This window comes from Protopterus annectens, chromosome 9.part0 (assembly GCF_019279795.1).
Source record: "Protopterus annectens isolate FY-2018-M chromosome 9.part0, PAN1.0, whole genome shotgun sequence".
Lineage (NCBI taxonomy): Eukaryota > Metazoa > Chordata > Ceratodontiformes > Protopteridae > Protopterus > Protopterus annectens.
In genome coordinates this window covers 718,098,566-718,116,078 of record NC_056743.1, presented here as the reverse complement: position 1 = coordinate 718,116,078, position 17,513 = coordinate 718,098,566, and the positions used below count along the sequence as shown (strand labels likewise).

At 35.8% G+C, this 17,513-nt stretch overlaps 1 protein-coding gene across 1 annotated transcript in view; it reads right to left on the bottom strand.

The window, feature by feature from the left end:
- LOC122811478 (small VCP interacting protein) overlaps positions 1-17,513 on the bottom strand; it is a 246,555-nt gene that overhangs the window by 65,096 nt on the left and 163,946 nt on the right. Inside the window, exon 3 of the mRNA XM_044083341.1 lies at positions 16,925-17,038. Within this exon, the coding sequence (XP_043939276.1) occupies positions 16,925-17,038 (114 nt within the window). The remainder of the gene's footprint in view (positions 1-16,924; positions 17,039-17,513) is intronic.

Sequence of the window (17,513 nt, the reverse complement as noted above, 5' to 3'; positions counted from 1 at the left end):
TCTTTGCTTCATCAATTCCAGAATGTCACCACAAGCAACATCTTCTAGAGGGTCTCGTGGAGACCACTCACCTCCATCAAAGTCTGTGACTTCTGTGACTGACCAGGGAGAAGAGTCTAAATGTTTCCTTTTATGGGTCTGTTTCTTATCAGCCTGCTTCTTTTGGGATTCTGGGGAAGGGTGGAATCAGACTGGCAGCTTGCATGGCAAGCACCCCAAGGCTGATGGTGTCTGACTGTCCCAGTCATTCAGGATGTACGAACTCAGATACAGTATCTAAAGAAGGACAGGATGGAGCCGAGCATGACAGAAACACCTCTCCTCTTGGTCTTGAGACAACCGCCGCAAAAGCTGAGGATGCAAAAGGAGCTGAAGAAACACCACTCTGATTTGAAAAAAAAGACTGACGGGATAATCTGAACTCTGACCTGCTCTGGCTCTGTGGTTGCAATGAAGTCGAACTGTTAAATACCACTGCACTAAGGGGGATAGACTGCTCCCAGTCTTCGGTTCTGGGGCTTTTGCTCTGATGAGATACCATCTGAGTCAAAGTAGAAAGGATGCTGGTGCTTTGTGGAGATTCTGATCCATGGACTTTAGATCTGAAAGTCGGACCGGAACTGAAGATTTCAATGGAAGGGCAGATGGGACTGAACCCAGTATGCTCGAAGGAGATGGAACTAGAAGAACCAAAAGCTGAATTTGCATCCAAAGGATCATCTGCATTATCCTGTCAATGTCTGCTTTGGTAAGGCTCCTTCTAGAACAGAAAGACTTCAAAGATGAAGTGACTGAAGGTGACTGGGAGGAATGCCTCTTCTGCAGGAAGGGTGCGTGGAGCCTAGGACTCAATAGCTCCAGTGAGAAATGTGGTGGAAGCCTTGCTGAATGGATCCAGACTGTTTATATCTAAATGCTTTGGAGTCTTTGGAGCCAGACCTAAAGCTTCTGCAGGATCCTGAGAGTGCTTTCTGGATCTCTACAGTTTCTTTTCTATCTCTTTTTCTTTATTTTTTTCCTCTCTTCTCCTCTTCTTTACAGGCCCTGGGATTTTTTACTTCCTTATCTGGAGAGGAAGTCTCTGACATAGACGACGGTGCCAACCCTCCCAATTGATCAGGAAATAGGCCCTTAAGGACTAACGTGTCTCTGCATCCTTGTAGCACTTTAGAACCAAAAGAGGCATTAGCCTCAAAGTCAGTGTCTAGGTGGGCTAGACACAGACACTAAACACACTAGGTGTGAGGGTCATACAGTGAGATTTTGTGTCTACAGGAAGAACACTTCTTGAGTCTGTAGACCTTGTCTATCATAGTGAAACCACTAAAAAGAACCAACACTACCAAAATAAACAAATCAGAAACACTAAACAGTACCACTAACAATAAGAAATAGAATCACCATGGATGAAATGGAATAGGTAGCAGGAAAAAAATAATCCAACTGCTCTTTGGAACCGAGAAAGATACAAAACATTCTCCCAGCAAGACATTTTATTTTTATACTGTGAAGGAAAATAAGGAGAAAAGAGTTATATGGGAAAGCAAAGTAATGGTTATATAACTAAACAACCCAGAAAAAGCAATACCCAAAAGATGTCACTTATCTCACAAGTTGAAAAGTCAGTGTCCTCACAGTCCACATCCTCTGTAAGAAGTGGCAAATGAAATCTGAGGTATTTTGAAGAAGGAGAAGGAATTATGGGTATGGGAAGAGACAGAGCCATGGATTCAAAGCTTTTGAACTGCTCTAAGGTCTGATCTCAATGAATTCAAGGCCCTAAAGGTTGAATCGGACAAAGACATCATTAGATTTTTCATTACAACTTCGTGTTTGAGTACTCTTGGTTTGTTTCCTGATGATTTTGGTCAGTGGGAAATAATTATACTACATCTCATGCTTTCATTTATGTCTTCCGCAACAATATTACAAGAATAAAGCTCTTCAAACTTTTCAGTCTTGTGATAGTGTCCATTATAAAGCTACACATTTTCACTAAAACAACTTCACACCTCATCGACAAAGATAAGCCACAGCGGCCATTAAAGAGACTACATTCTATTCCATTAGTCATTTTTCTGCTGCGTGCAACAACTATTATTGGAAACTTTTAGTGCACTTTATCTGGTAGTAGCAGGTCTTGTCAGTATGCAGCCACAATGCCTAATGTAGTGAAGTAGAAAAAGGAGTGCATCTAGTTTAGTATGCATATTAGTGCTAAAGCAGCATGACGTTAGAAGTATGGAATTCTACTGCAAAGAATAGCAGCATTACAGCAGAAAATGATAAGCTCAGTCTTCAACAATCTTAACTTCAAATATTATGAAACAGCATTAAGGGAAATGGGATGCTGCTAATAGTTTTACTACAGAAAAAGAATGGAAATAAACATGCAAAAATGTAGATGAATGAGTGTCAGGTTTTGGTAGCTTAACTGTAATGATATTAATTTTTGGCATATGAACAGTGCATTTCTAGCTTAAAAGTAACTGGAGATAAAGTTTCAATAACAGTATTTCATAAGTGCAAATGAATGATTTGTCTCCAATCCTAAAGCTACACAAACAGCTTTAGTACAGAAAATAAGTGTTCATATTTCTACACAGTTTCTGCTGGCTAATGGGGTGATACATTTCAGTGGCTTAAGTTGTTTTCCTAGTAATGCACAAAGATGTAAAGGTTCAGCAATACAATACGATAGACTAGCATAAAACAAATTAACCTCTCCTTTTATAATGCTATCACGGACTGTGACGACCCACCACTGGACCAGTAATCAAGGAGTCTCAATCCTCACCACTGGCAACAGTGGGGGACATACAGTGAGAAGATGACAAGATACACACACAGTATTTCCAGATGCAGCTCTCTGCATCAAGTACAATTTCCCTTAAGAGCACACACAGACCACAGCCAGTCTGGGGCAGGTTTCTCTCGATTCCCAATAAGACTCCCTACTGGCACAGCTATAGAGTTGAGACTTCAGCTGTGAGGCCAAGCCAAGACCTCCGGCACCCTATCTGTCCAAACAGTGCTTCGTGTCCCTGCTGAAGTAGCTAACACACATACTCTGAGGCTTGATTACACACAAACACACACACACACACACCTGGGAAAGGCTGGCATAGGTTTACTAGCTATGTCCCTTTTTTCCCCAGGCTACAAGGTAGTTATCACTGCCAGCAGCCAACTCTTATCAGCTACTTTAAGGCCCTTAACAAAGGGAGCCCAATCTTACTGTGTAATATTAATATTAATACAAATAACAGTTTGACCAAGAGCAAGGGTGTTAGGAGTGGCTCACAGTGTCACCAAATAAATATGCAAGTACTCTCAAAACTTAAATATGTCTCACGAAGATCAGCCACAATGAAAGGTTTAAATATATTTAATAATAAAAGAAGAGGAAAATACTCCATATATAATATATATTCACAGCGACATCAGAGTTCAAAACCACAGGAAATAATTAAAACAACATTGCAGGACAGTCTCAAATAAAATAAAGAAAAACATCTAAACTAAGCTTCACTATATTCCTTACTAAATCTAAGAGAATTACTATACCCTAGTTAACATACTTAGAGGAAGGCAGATGTTGTTGTTGTCAGGTCCAAGACAGAATACAGAATGCGTTGTCTCTCAGAGATTTCTCAAATTAATATCTCAAATATTACTGCTAGGGAGTAGAATAACATAATTTTTTGTCATCTGACTCTATACCACGTGAAACCCCCACTGCTGGAAGCTAGCAGTATTTAGCATCTATCTGTGAAAATACACAGACCTCAGATATTTGGCAGATGATGGAAGTCACAAAACAATTCCATCCCTTCACATTTCAAGACTAGTAATTATTTCACCTTACAGACAATACAAAGAGCTTCCTAGTTTTAGACACTGTCTTCCCTTGCCTCATTGAAACTGAAAGATATCATCTTTTATTGCATAGTCATGAAGTAATTTAATTTCAGCTATATTTCCGAGGTTTTGCTGGACTGAAGTTAACCTCCTGTGTTCCAGTTTCCACTGTTAAAATATATACATTTAAACAGTTAACAATAGTGCATGTACATTTTGGTTCTATTCCATTACAGCACACTGTGAACACATTTCAAACATTTTGCAAAAACCTTTTTCAACACGTATGTTTGTACAAACAAGTTTGATATACACATAACATACAGTTCTAATACATTTGTAACACAAGCATCTTATACAGCGTCTATATCATATTATCGTATGATGTAAATAGCGAACTCTATTTCATCGTACCGATAATATGGAAACAACAAAATATCGAACAAATGGAACAGCAAATTTTTTCCCAGGGAAAAAATTTGCTGCTCCGTAAAAAAAAAAAACTTTAACACAAATGTAAGTGGGGGGCTTCACCCCCCTACTTAAATATACCAACTCCGTGATCGCACCATAGTGGAGGAAATGGCAAAGTCCCGAAGACGGCCCACCAAATTTTTTCCCTGGGAAAAAATTAGATGTTCTGTGACTTCGCTATTTTGCCATTTCAACAGTATTGGATTGACTAAATAGCATTCGCTATTTAGTCCATTCAATAGCGTCATATAGACCCTTTTATATACATGTTGACATTCACAAATGACATATAATTATTTACAAAATTCCAGCTAGCTGTGCTGGCAGTACTTCCTTTGTCAAACACACAACTTCAGATATTTAACAGTTTTCAACAATAAATCACCAATGAATTCAAGTGACTTATTCTCATAACAGTGCCCTTAACAAATACAAAATAAAACAGATTCAAAATAAAACACAACTATGGATGTTTGAAGTCTTAGTTTTACTTTGGGAGCAATACAACTTTTTCCCTCTTATCTCTCATTCCAGCTTGCAGGTATATTAAAAGACAACAAGGGGGTCAATTTATTGAACTTTTATACAGCAAATATATGTAAACTACTCTCTTTCAGAGGAAGTTTGTTTGTCAAAACCCTCTGGTGGTTTATTTCATCTACTTTTTTTATCTTCATTTAAATATTTACGTTGCTACTTTAGTATTGAATGCAGTTAAGGTTTTAAATGTAAACTCACCATGGAATAATTTCTTTTAACTACCAAAAAAATACTATAAACTGAAGTTAAAATGAGGTATTTCCAACTAGTATTTTTATTTTAAGAAACATATAAACAGAAGTACTTTTAGTATGTATGGCAAATTTGCATTTATTAGAGTTGGTGTAGCTTTATCCAAACAACAGCACTGCATGTGTAGCCCCCTATTCTTTGTAAACTAAAACAGATTTAATTTTTTCCCATTCTTGTGGTTTGTTTTATCCCGTATACAAAGCTTTTGTAAGACTATATATCAGTTAAGGAAATATAGGATATTTTGAAAAAGTAGATACAGCAGTTGGTTAGCTTACTAGCTATGTAGTTGCTGAGTTTGAAAGAAATCAACAACACTGCTGTTCATTATTCAGTAAAAAGTATTTCAACATCATTACTGTTTATAGTACAGGCTAAGAATAGACCTTTATCTTAAAATAATCTTTTCATAAAATAATCTAACCATCAGTTCAACATTAATATGACTCCTAGGAAATGCCTTTTTTTAAAAGGGTATAAAACAGCTTTACAGAATATCTTGTCTGTTGAGGGAGTCACTGACTTGTGCGATGACGTACTTTACAGACTGCCATCTTCCTCAAAGATGTGCTGTTACTGTCAGAAGTAGCATAGCTAGGTGAGGCAAATAGGTAGCCACCCTGGATGCAGATAATGGGAGGATATGATTGGGTGATCCCGTTCTCTCTCTCTCTTTCAAATAGCTGGTACTGCATTAGTGGCCAAAGCTAAGAGCTATATCACTCCATATGTGGTCTAATTGCTGTAGTAGTAAGTTTGTTACAATTCAAAAGTAAACCAATTTTTTTTTTTTTTTGCTTTTTTGTTTTGTTTTTAAGGCAAATCTGAGTGATGTAGCATTCTGTGCATGGTGTAAACTGTACAATCTGTTTGCTACAGATGTAGGAAGCAGTTTGCTGTAGTTTAAACTGACATTTTTTTCATAACAACTTAATAGCTTTAGTGCTCTGTGTTCCTTGTGCATTAACTATAGCAACTGCTTGTTACAAATGTAGCAGGCAGTTTTCCACAGTTTAAGGAAAGAGAAGGGTTTATTTCTTTTTTTATTCTAAGCTGTGGAAGGATTGGCTCTTGCATTTGAGGAGCTCCAGGTAAGATTGTGGACCTTTCTGTGTTTTTTATTCTCAGCTGGGAATGAGGGAGGGGCTGGGGTTTAGAAACTCAATCTAACTGGCTTTCAACCATGTTAAGGGTGCCACACTGGGGAATGGCTCCAGATGCTGGATGAACCACCTTTGTGTCTGACTGTGTGAGTGCCTGCTCATATAGCTGGCTGTCTTTAGCACATGTTGCTTAATTTTAAACTGAACTGCAAATACATTTACAGTTACTGCAGGGAATTCCCTTTTGCCCAATGTCAGCAAACTCAGAGTTGATTACACAAGTAAAAGTGGTGAGGCATTTAAACTTGGTGTTTAACAGTTTTTGTTTTATTCTAATGTGGGACTCCATAAAAAAATTCTCCTAAGTACACAAGTATTTAAACATCTTTAAATTTTAGAGTATTAGGGAACACTATAAACTAATCCTTCCATAAGTTAACCTAGCCAGTTCAACTTTAAAATGACTCATAAGACAATACCTTTCCTTAAGCATGGTAAATATATCTTTGATAAAATAGCCATCAACTGTCTTCACAGAATAACTTGCCTGTGGGGGAGTCAGTAATGTGCAACAATGAAATGTGTGACATTTTTGCAAAAAAACTTCTACTAGCAGACTAAAACATTGCATCTTGAAATAAACACACCTTCACCTGAGTACTTCAAACTGAAATAGTAGGGTGCTGAACAAACTATGATGGAGTTCTTCCAAACCCACACACATGGAATGCCTACTCATAGAAACAAGTCATTGCACAGATGGGGATGACTAAAAAAATAGAATTAAAAAATTTACAGGACCAGTGCCATAGACAGCCAGCTGTAAGAAGTACTCACAGTGACATCAGATCTTTGCAGAAGATGCCAGCCTGTATAGTACATAATACCTTCCTGGCCTACTCGATTACAAAAGATGTGCAGTTCTTTAAAGCTTCTCTCAGAAGTTCCTTCTCCTAAGTAGGACAATAACATTCTTCTGCTTCCTCCAACATGGGATGGTGCAAGTGTGCAAGTCCAAATGGTGGTCACAGTGACCTGCACTCCTCAGTTTCATTCTAGTAAGAATTAATCTAGCAGGCATATAAAGTACTTGTAGCAAATAATGGCAGCAAACTGATACCCAGGAAACACTCAGTACACTAAATGCAATGCAGATATTAATGAACAATGGAATCACTGGTGGCAAGTGCTTGTATCAGGAGAGTAATCACTTTGGTATTTGCATTGCAATGAGCTATGTTGCTTTTTGCTGCATTTTGTAATGGCAGGACTTGGTGTCCCTTTAACTACTATCACCAACAAACACTTGGTTTATGGGGTACGCAAAGTTAGTCATGGATATTAATAACACACATTAGCCCCCCAAACACTTTACAACTCTTAACATAAAGTAGCAGAACTAGATGCTAGAACATTGCTTTAGAGGGCTCAGAATTAAACAGTAATCCTGAAAGACCTCTGCAACTTTGCTATAAATACTTTTTAAAATATACTAGTGATCATTTAAGGGAGTACTCTGCATTGTCAAGTGTAATCCATTGGAGACAATTTCAGCAAAATGGGGATATCAAGATTTTACTTTATCAAAACAAGTGCTGCAGTTTTGTGAGGGATTGTAATATGCTTGATTTTTGACAATGATGTATCTTCTGATTTTATCTGGAGACCTGCTTTGCTATTTAAAAATGTTACTACTACTGCTTGGAGGAGTTAGTTTTACTTCCTATTAACTATGTTTCTGTTACAACATCTATCTACAAGGAGAAGGAATATATTACTTACAAAGAAATCAATGTATTTGTCTACAAATTTTCCACTTTAGATGTGTTCATCAAAAACAACACATAACAAGTTAACATAGCTTTAAGTCTTTTCAGATGACCTGACTGACCATAGCTTTGTTCTCACCTATCTGAAGCCTCCACCCTTCCTAACCTTCATACTCCTTTCCAAATAACTTTAACATTGAGCTACAGCTGGAACTTCAGTTAGTATAGTGGTCTCAGCAAAGACCCAGCTTTGTCCACCTTCTTAAATCTGCTTTCTACTATACAGAGAAAATGTATATGTACCTCTGATACTATACTAGGCCATGCCCATGTTCCTTAGATTACTCCATGCCTTCAAACAATGGTTAAAAACAGAAATGGTGCATGGAAAGAAAGATCTACAAAAATCTAGTAAAATTCCAATCCTACCAAGAAGTAAAAAAAAGAACCAGTAGAATACAAGTTAACAAAACCAAAGATAACTATGTCAGAAACCTTCCAATAACATATCTTGGTTACCCCAAGAAATTTTAGAACTTCATTATGTCTACTAGTTCTTTCAAAATATGTCCTAAAGCTCAGTGCTCTGCTTATCTTTTACCTAATTTGATAAAATATACAGTCGCTTACATTTCTTCCCCTCAAGCCCCAGCTAATTCATACTTCCTTAGTTACAATGCAGAAACAAAACCAAAAGTGTGCACAGCACCACACAAAGTCCCGTACGTCCCTGTAACTTCTAATAAAATACTTAGTCAAATAAAAACATTTAACACCCGAATAACAGTAAAGCTTTTCTGTCCAAGCAATTGGACTTCTTCAGAACATAATAACATAACCACTACTACAACAAGCTTTTTATAGTCACATCAATCAATCAGACTACAACTGAATAATTAATCAGGCAGAGCATAACCAGTCACTTAAAAGCTATACAAGGAATACATTTAATCCAAGTATTTAAATAAACCTGTCACTACAGTGGCCTATCTACAATTCAAGGGTCAGTAAATCAATAGAACATTAAAATATTACAATGTATGTGCATTTATGCGTAATAAATTAAAAAAAAATACCTATACAAAAGTATATTTTATAACAACCCCATTAAAATACCATAGCTGAAAAAATTACAATTTGGCTGCCCTCGATTTTAAAATAGACGCTATTGAAGTGTGGTCACATTTAACTTAAACTGCCAATGTAACTCTTTGTATTCAAGTTCTATCTCCCAGTTACCACCCCTAAAATCCAATTCTAGCATGTCTAAGATAACAAATCTAAAACCAATGCTTCTGGTACATTTTATTGTGTTCTTGTATAGAGCACTGTTAATATTTTGATTTTTAATATCGTACTTGTGCTCATAAATTTGTTTATTCAACTTTCTCTCAGTTTTACAAATGTAAAATGCTACGCAGGATGAGCACTTTGCTATATAAATAACCCGCTGTGTTGAACAGTACCCATTCCTAAAGGTGGCAGGAATCTCATTAATACCAACAAAAGTGTTATTTCCTACAAAAATATTTTTGAAGTAGTTACATCTACCACATTTATTTGTACCTTTAGTGTCACTCAAGTGGTTACCTGTTCTAACCTTCTTTTTCTCTAGGTAATCCTTTACATTTTTGCCGGTCTTGTAAACAAAATTTGGTTTATCACCAACAACAGGCAACAGAGTGGGGTTAGTATCCAGCATTTTCCAGTTTCTCTTAAAAATATCTTTAACATCTTTTACCCTGTTTGAATAATTCAAAACCAAGGCCCTACTGAAACTAATATTCCTTGCTGTCGTAATCCCCTTACCATTGGGGCAAATCCCCAAAATGGACTTGTATTAAACCCCACTCTTTAGAGACTTCAGCTTTTATACTATCAACTACAGTTTTACATAAAATAAATGAAGTAACTGTTTCATTTAGTGCAAAAGTATTTCCTTATTAGAAGTCATTCTCACAACTCTGACTGGCATTTAACAATACTTTTCTTTCAGGAGAATTGGTGGCTACTAGTAAAGTGCAGATAGGTGCTGTTAAAGGTGGGTTTCCTGTATATTCTAGACTCATAACTCTTCTCACCAATAAAAACAGTGGTATCAAGGTAGTTGATACTGTCAAAGCTATACTGGTATGTAAACTTTAAAAATGTGGTGGACCTAGATAAAAATTCCATTAACTCAACTGGTCCCTCCCACAATATAAAAGTATCATCTAAAATATGCAAATACAACCTAACATGATTAAAAAGATCGTTAACAAAAACATATTTGGATTCTCACCCTTTCATTACAAGATTAGCGTAAAATGGGGTGCAAGCCACCCCCATGGCCATCCCTTAAATTTGTTTCTACAATTACCCTTCAAAACAAACAAAATTGTTTTATAGAACTAATTCCATTAAGTCAGTAATAAAATTTACTTCAGAATCGGCGAGAAAGTTACTGCTATTCAGACTATCATTAAATAATTCCAAACCATCATCTTTAGGAATACAAATAAACAAATCAAGTACATGTACAGTAAGTAAAACAAGATTTCTGGTCATTAATTCATTTGTTAAATGCCCTAAAAAATCCCACAAATCTTTCAAAATATGTGGGCAGGAAGAAAAAACTGGGTTCAAGCACCTATCAACGTAAGTAAACAAAGGATATGTCTTAGATCCTTGTGCTGCCACAATGGGCCTAAATGGAGGGTCAACAGCATTTTTATGAATTTTGGGTATACCAAATATAGTTGGAATTTTGGATGAGGTGATAGTTAATTTACATAAACCATTCATTAAAATACCCTGCATCATGGCATCTTCCAAAAAAAAAATCAGTTTTCCTATAAACAATATTAACTTGAGTAAATGAAGAAATCTCATAAACCAAACTATTTTGCATTATGTTCAACATTCTCCCTAATCAGTATGGTCAAGAAAACTACCCCTACCCTTATCTAACTTCATTAACCTTATATTGTGATCATTAACTAAATTATTAAGTAAAAAAATGTTCCTCCTTAGTCAAATCTAAAGGGCCATTAGATACATAATCATCATCTCTGATTGCCACAGTCTATTACACTGTTAGCAACCTTGTTGTGACCTCCAGCAGTGGTACTATTCACTGAAAAGTATTTTTTTTAATTTATATGCTTTATTTGACCTGTAATACCTAATATCTTGCTCAGTTTTCTTACTTTTCCTAGCTAATATCAATTGAATCTGTTTATCAACATATTTAAAGATAGTCTCGTATTTATGCTGTTTATAACTAAAAAGCAGATCAGTAACCACAGAGTCATTTAACTTAGCAGTATCATCTAATAATTTTTTATAAGGAAGAATAATCAAATTAATTCCATAAGTTCAAAGCCGTAGTTAACAAATAATTTACTAAAATCCACAAAAAATTGATTTGTTCATCCCACTGGGAATTTTTGCAGTCTTAAACCCGGAGGTACTACTTTAAGCTTCAAACATTCCCTCAGGTAACTGTTTTCAAGCTGTAAACTTTTTACACATAATAAACTTTTTTTCCAGACCACTTTTCACATAAAAGAGTTAGCGTTGGAAACACAGGTAGCATAATCAATGTTGCCACCTTCTCAGTGTTGAGAAGCTATAGTAATATCAGTATCTGTCTGACCAATGACCCTGGTATTCAACTCTCTGTTTAGAGGGCCTGCAACTTCGTTATTGCCTCTCCAAGCATTTGACCGAAGACTCTCACAGTTTTGCCTGTTTTGCGATAACCAGTTTTAATCCCTGGGAAGATGCAACATTTGTACAATTACTCTTACACCCAAATTGCATCGATATGCTATTGGACGGCTGTGACAACACCTCAAATGCATAACTTCTCCCTTCAATGTGGTGATGTCTGATGCAAGCATTTCTATAGTAACCTCACCAGGAACCATAGGCCAAAAGCTACCATAAAACGTAACTACATAAAAATAAATAATAAAAGGCAGCCATCCCAACACAGAAACGGAACAAAACCAAAAGTGTGCACAGCACATGTACAACTTTTAAGTGATTCGTTATGCTCTGCCTGATTAATTATTTCATTATAGTCTGACTACGGTGACTATACAAAAATGTTGTTTTTAGTCCTTATGTTATTATGTTCTGAAAAAGTCCGATTGTTCAGATGAAAATGCCTTACTGTTATTTGATTTTGTTATTTGACTTTGAGTATTTTACTAAAGAGTGATTTATGGGTTTTTGTGTGGTATTGTGCACACTTTTGGTTTTGTTTTGTTCCATTTCTGTGTTGCACTGCTGCTTTTTCTTTTGTTATTTTTACTTAGTTGCATAATGCAGAAACCCTATCCACCCCTCTGCCATAATTCTTGATTACCTCTCCCCTATTTTACATAAAAGCTTTTGCAACAGACTATAAGTATAACATTTTTTCTACTGCTTGCATCCAAAAATGCTGCAAAACATTGCAGTAGTCAGTAAACCACTGGCAAACAACTTTAACCTAACACTTCCACAGCCAAAAACCACCAACTAATAAGAAAAAAATCCACGATACTGCCAAAAGATACAGCAGCCGTTTATTACATAAAAGACTTACTGAGCGCTTTCACCCATCATTCCGTGGGATTCTTCAGAGTAAAGTGCCTAAAACAAAACTGCATTTATAAGTTGATCCGCCTTCAATTAACCAATCAACAATTATTTAACTGATTAATAATTAACACATATTAAATAATACTATCAGGTATGTTCCTAAAATGTTAATCCCATAGCAACAATGACATACCTATAAATATAAAGATAAAAAATGTGAACATTGCAAATAACATAGTCACTTGCTTAGCTGAATAATTGAAAAAATATAAAATGCTAAAATACTCTGAACTACTTTCTAAATGTGTGGTTCCTGGTGGTGATTTTAAGACTTTGTTGGAAATGAGAGAATGTTTGTGGCAGCTTTGTTTAGAAGCTAATAAACCACCAGGTATCAATGACTGTATTTCGATTAGCAGTGTACTTAGATACAAATCATATCTGATACAACAGAATGCATTTCATTTTTATATATAAACATATACTTACATTTATTTCCACACAAGTTATACCTTAAAACATTATATGCTGTTGAATGAGATTTTTTATTATTCTTATTTATAGGGAACCACACATTTAGGAAGTAGTTCTGAGTATTTTAGCATTTTATATTGTCTCAATTATTCAACTAAGCAAGTGAATATGTTATTTGTAATGTTCACATTTTTTATATTTATATTTATAGGTATGTCATTGTTGCTATGTGATTAAAGTTTTAGGAACATACTTGACAGTATTATTTAATATGTGTTGCTGCTTAATCAATTAAATAATTGTTAACTGATTAATTGAAGAAGGATCAACTTATAAAAGCAGTTTCGTTTTTAGGTACTTTACTCTGAAGAAGCCCACAGAACGATGGCTGAAAGCACTCAGTAAGTCTTTGATGTAATAAATGGCTGGTGTATCTTTTGGCAGTGTCGTGGATTTTTTTCTTATCTTTAACCTAACAGTCACTAGTAGACAGTTGCCACCAAGCTTTAAACACACTCCAATAATTCTTCTACCTAAAATCCCAGACCCTAAATTATAGGCCAGTAGTCCTCACCTGCCCACTAGCTAAAATATCAGAAAAACTGCTTTACAGATGTTGGATTACATACAGAAATATGACTTTCTCTCTAATAATCAACAACACTTTTGCCCAAAGTACAGTACCCAGGCTGCCATTTTCACTCTCGCTTCAGCAATTTTCTCCAGTATAAACAGACAACTTCTAAGTGGAGCAATTTTACTTGATTTAAAAACAGAATTTCAAAAGGCAGACCACAACATACTACTTCACAAACTAAATGACCTTTGTTCCTCTCTGGAGGAATTACAACAATTCAAGAGCTACATTATCCAAAAGAACATTTTCTATCTCCTCACAAAAGTACTTTTCGCACTCCAAGCACATCTCATCCAGAGATCCCAAGTCTCAGTTTTAGCTCCTCCAACATGTTCTCTTTACATACATCTACCTTCAGAATTACCTTATCTAACTATCACCATGTATGCAGATGATACTTTTTTCACCACAGCACACAAAAATGTCCCTCAAATGACAAATGATTACAGTGTCAGTTCTCCTCCATATGGAACTGGCTTATAGGCAATAAAACTGTACAATAATATTAACAAAACTACAGTCATGGGTTCTGGTTTATCTAAAACTTCTGTAAGAAAAAGAAAAAAAATATGGTACAGACAATCCAACAGTCACCCAAACGAAACTTTAAAAAAAATATTCAAGAATGATTTACTACAGTTAACTACTTTCATCTGATGAAGTCTGTTTTATCAGATGAAAGCACTTAACTATTAAAAACTATTCAAAAACTATTTACTGATTCCCTTTCGGAGACTGTTGGACTGGCTCCAGGGTGCTTCCCTTTTTTTACTAGTTTTAATTTTGTTATGTTGTTTTAGCTTGCGCTTTTTTTTTTGGTTGCCTACCAAGCGTATCAACATATCACCGCCAGAAATATACAGCCCTGAAGGAATCTCACTGTCTCATACAAAACAGCAAAATATCTAGGAATCATACTTGGTGATTCATTTTCTTTTTTAACAATTAACAGCAACAACACAATCCTTAGTTTCTCAACAGCTAAAAATGGCCTATAACATTTCTAACTTACTCACATATGAAGCACACAGAGCCACTGCAATGCATGTCTTAATTCCTAGATTAAAATATGCTTTACACTAACTGCCAGTCTTCCAATGCACAACATATCATTACGCCAGACCAATGAAAACAAATATGTTCACTTTATCAACCTTGCACATCACAGGCAGCACAACTGCACCTCTACTGCGAGAGCAAAATGGCTCCCTACTGCAGCAAATTCAACTTATTGTTCAATATACTTAATTTTGTGACAGGTACCACCCATTTTTTAAGCAACAGACTTTCAGTTCATGATTCTTCACATAATCAACTCTAAACTAAACAGGTTCTACTTTTATAGCCTTATATGAAATCTTTCACAAAACTAACCATAGCATTCTGAAAAAAATCTACCTAATGATATTACAGCCATACAGGATCTTTCAAAATTCAAGAAAATGTCAAAAGATTTCACTACCAATGAATACAAGTGGATTCAAAGATGCTGGTTAACTGACCATGTCACTACAACAATCCCAACTAATGTACAGAATGTTAATTCTACTTCTGACATTAACACTTATGTTGACTTAACAGTATTCCACTTCATCCTAAACATATAACTTGTTTTTCTTTCTTTTTTAATATTTGTTTACTGGGTCAGTGCACTGACTTCAATGGACCACTTGCAGACACAGCCCAAGTAAATAAGGTCACATAAGAAATTAGCAAAATATATTAACACATACAAGGCTATGCTAAAAAATGTATACGTATTTACAGATGCAAGAATATGCTACAACATTTAGTTCAAGAAGCAGTTTACAATGTCAAAACATGGGCAGAAAAATAGAATTGTGCTTTTTAGATCAGATTCAGCCATAATGAATGAGATGTCTTACGCTACAGGAATAGCAGCATATCATTATATAGAGAGGTATGAAGACATCAGAAGAGGTGAGTGTAAATAGTTGCAGGAAAGGATACCATGGGGAAAAGACAGAAAAATGCTAAGAGAGGCATGCAGAGGGAAGAGTAGTAGAAAGGAGAAGACATATGAGAGATGTGAAGAGAAGAGGGAGGTAGGATGAATGAGAAGCAGTAAAAGAGGTGGTGATGATATGACATAAGTAAGGATGAAACAGGGATAAAGACAGCTGCAGGGTCCGACTGTATGTACACTGATAAGTTGTATTTTGAAGCTGCACTTACTTCATAACTACATTGCCACCACCTTACTTTATCCTGGGTATAACTCAGTCTCTTTATTGCTATAAGTATTTTGCAGATGCCTTTACTCATTCAATTTGTACATTTGTGTTGTAATCGTATAACTGTTGTGTTAGCTTTTTGGCCTGGGTAATGGCTAAAATGGGTCTTGTACCAGCCAATCAACCTGGTTAGTAAACAAAACAAATTACAAATATACCAATATAGTCCAAGTCAACAAAAAGAGACAAAAGCAGAGAAATATCATCTCAATTATCCCATATGAACTTCACTGGTGTCCTCATCATATTTCCCTTCTCAGTATGAGTACCACCTCGGGTCTTCCCTGAAGATAGGCCATGCCTATCAGGACTAATCTGATCAACAAAAGGCAGCCACATAAGCAAATAAATCAACAAATTACAGGACAATTAGAGCACTAACTCAAACCAATCTGAAGTCTCTCACCCTTGCTGGTATTAAAACTAACAGCCAACACCAAATCCAACTTGAATTCCTATCCAGCACTGCTCATCAAAAGTTGGAACACAATGTCAGGAAGCATTGGATGGGCACCAGTGAACATTCATGTGGCTCTAACTGATCAATAAGTTCTTTGTCTGTGTTAACAGTTTTAGCAATTTAGCTGTGGCTGAAGGCTGGAAGGGTGATTTAAAAAAAAAAAAAAAGTAAAAATCACAACCGCTAAGCAATGCACCATTAAAATGCTCAAAAACAGATGCCACAGTAACTGTTCTACTATGGTAAATCAGTGCTATCATTATTAGTAATGACTGCTGACTTATAAACTGTGAGCATCTAAACTCTTCAAAAGAGAATTAATCCTTACATTATCTCTCCCCTTTTTCCTTCACCACATGTACTACATAACACATCACTTAAATTGAAGCACAAAAATCCTCAAAAGCAGATGCTACAGTAGCTGTTCTGCTATGGAAAACACAGTACTAGTACTGGGAATAATGTCAGCTGACTTGTTAGTATAACTGTGCACATCCCAACTCTTCAAAACAAATTTAAATACCTACCCTGAGTCCTCCTTCTCCTGCAGGGCCTTGGTTCATGTCACATTTTTCCATTTCTTCCTTTTTTCGTTTCTTCTGTTCCACAGACTGAGGGTTCTTAATGCCACGGTTGGAAGCCTTAAGAAATGAGAATCACTTATCCAACTTAACCAGTAACAGAATAAAACACACACACAGTACACGTGTGCATACACATAACCAACATCAAAATATCTAGTTCATTTCAGATTTTGATGTGCATTTGTTTAATCATTGCAAAGTTTTATTCAATGGACTATACAAAAATGCTCTCTTATACTACAATACTAAGGAAAGTCTCAGTGGAATGCCTATAGTAAAATGCATACATTAAGGATGTAAAAGTATACAGTAGGACAGAAACAATTTGCCCTATAACAACTGGCCTATAAATAATATGCTCTAATAGTAACTATAATAATTAACAATGATAATAATATTAACAATGCATTTGCCTAATACACCATCAAGCAAGTCACTTAATCATATAGTGCACCTGGGCTGAATCTGAAAAAAAAATGACCATGTGGATCAGTGCTCTGCCATGATTAACAATAAATAAATACATCTGCTT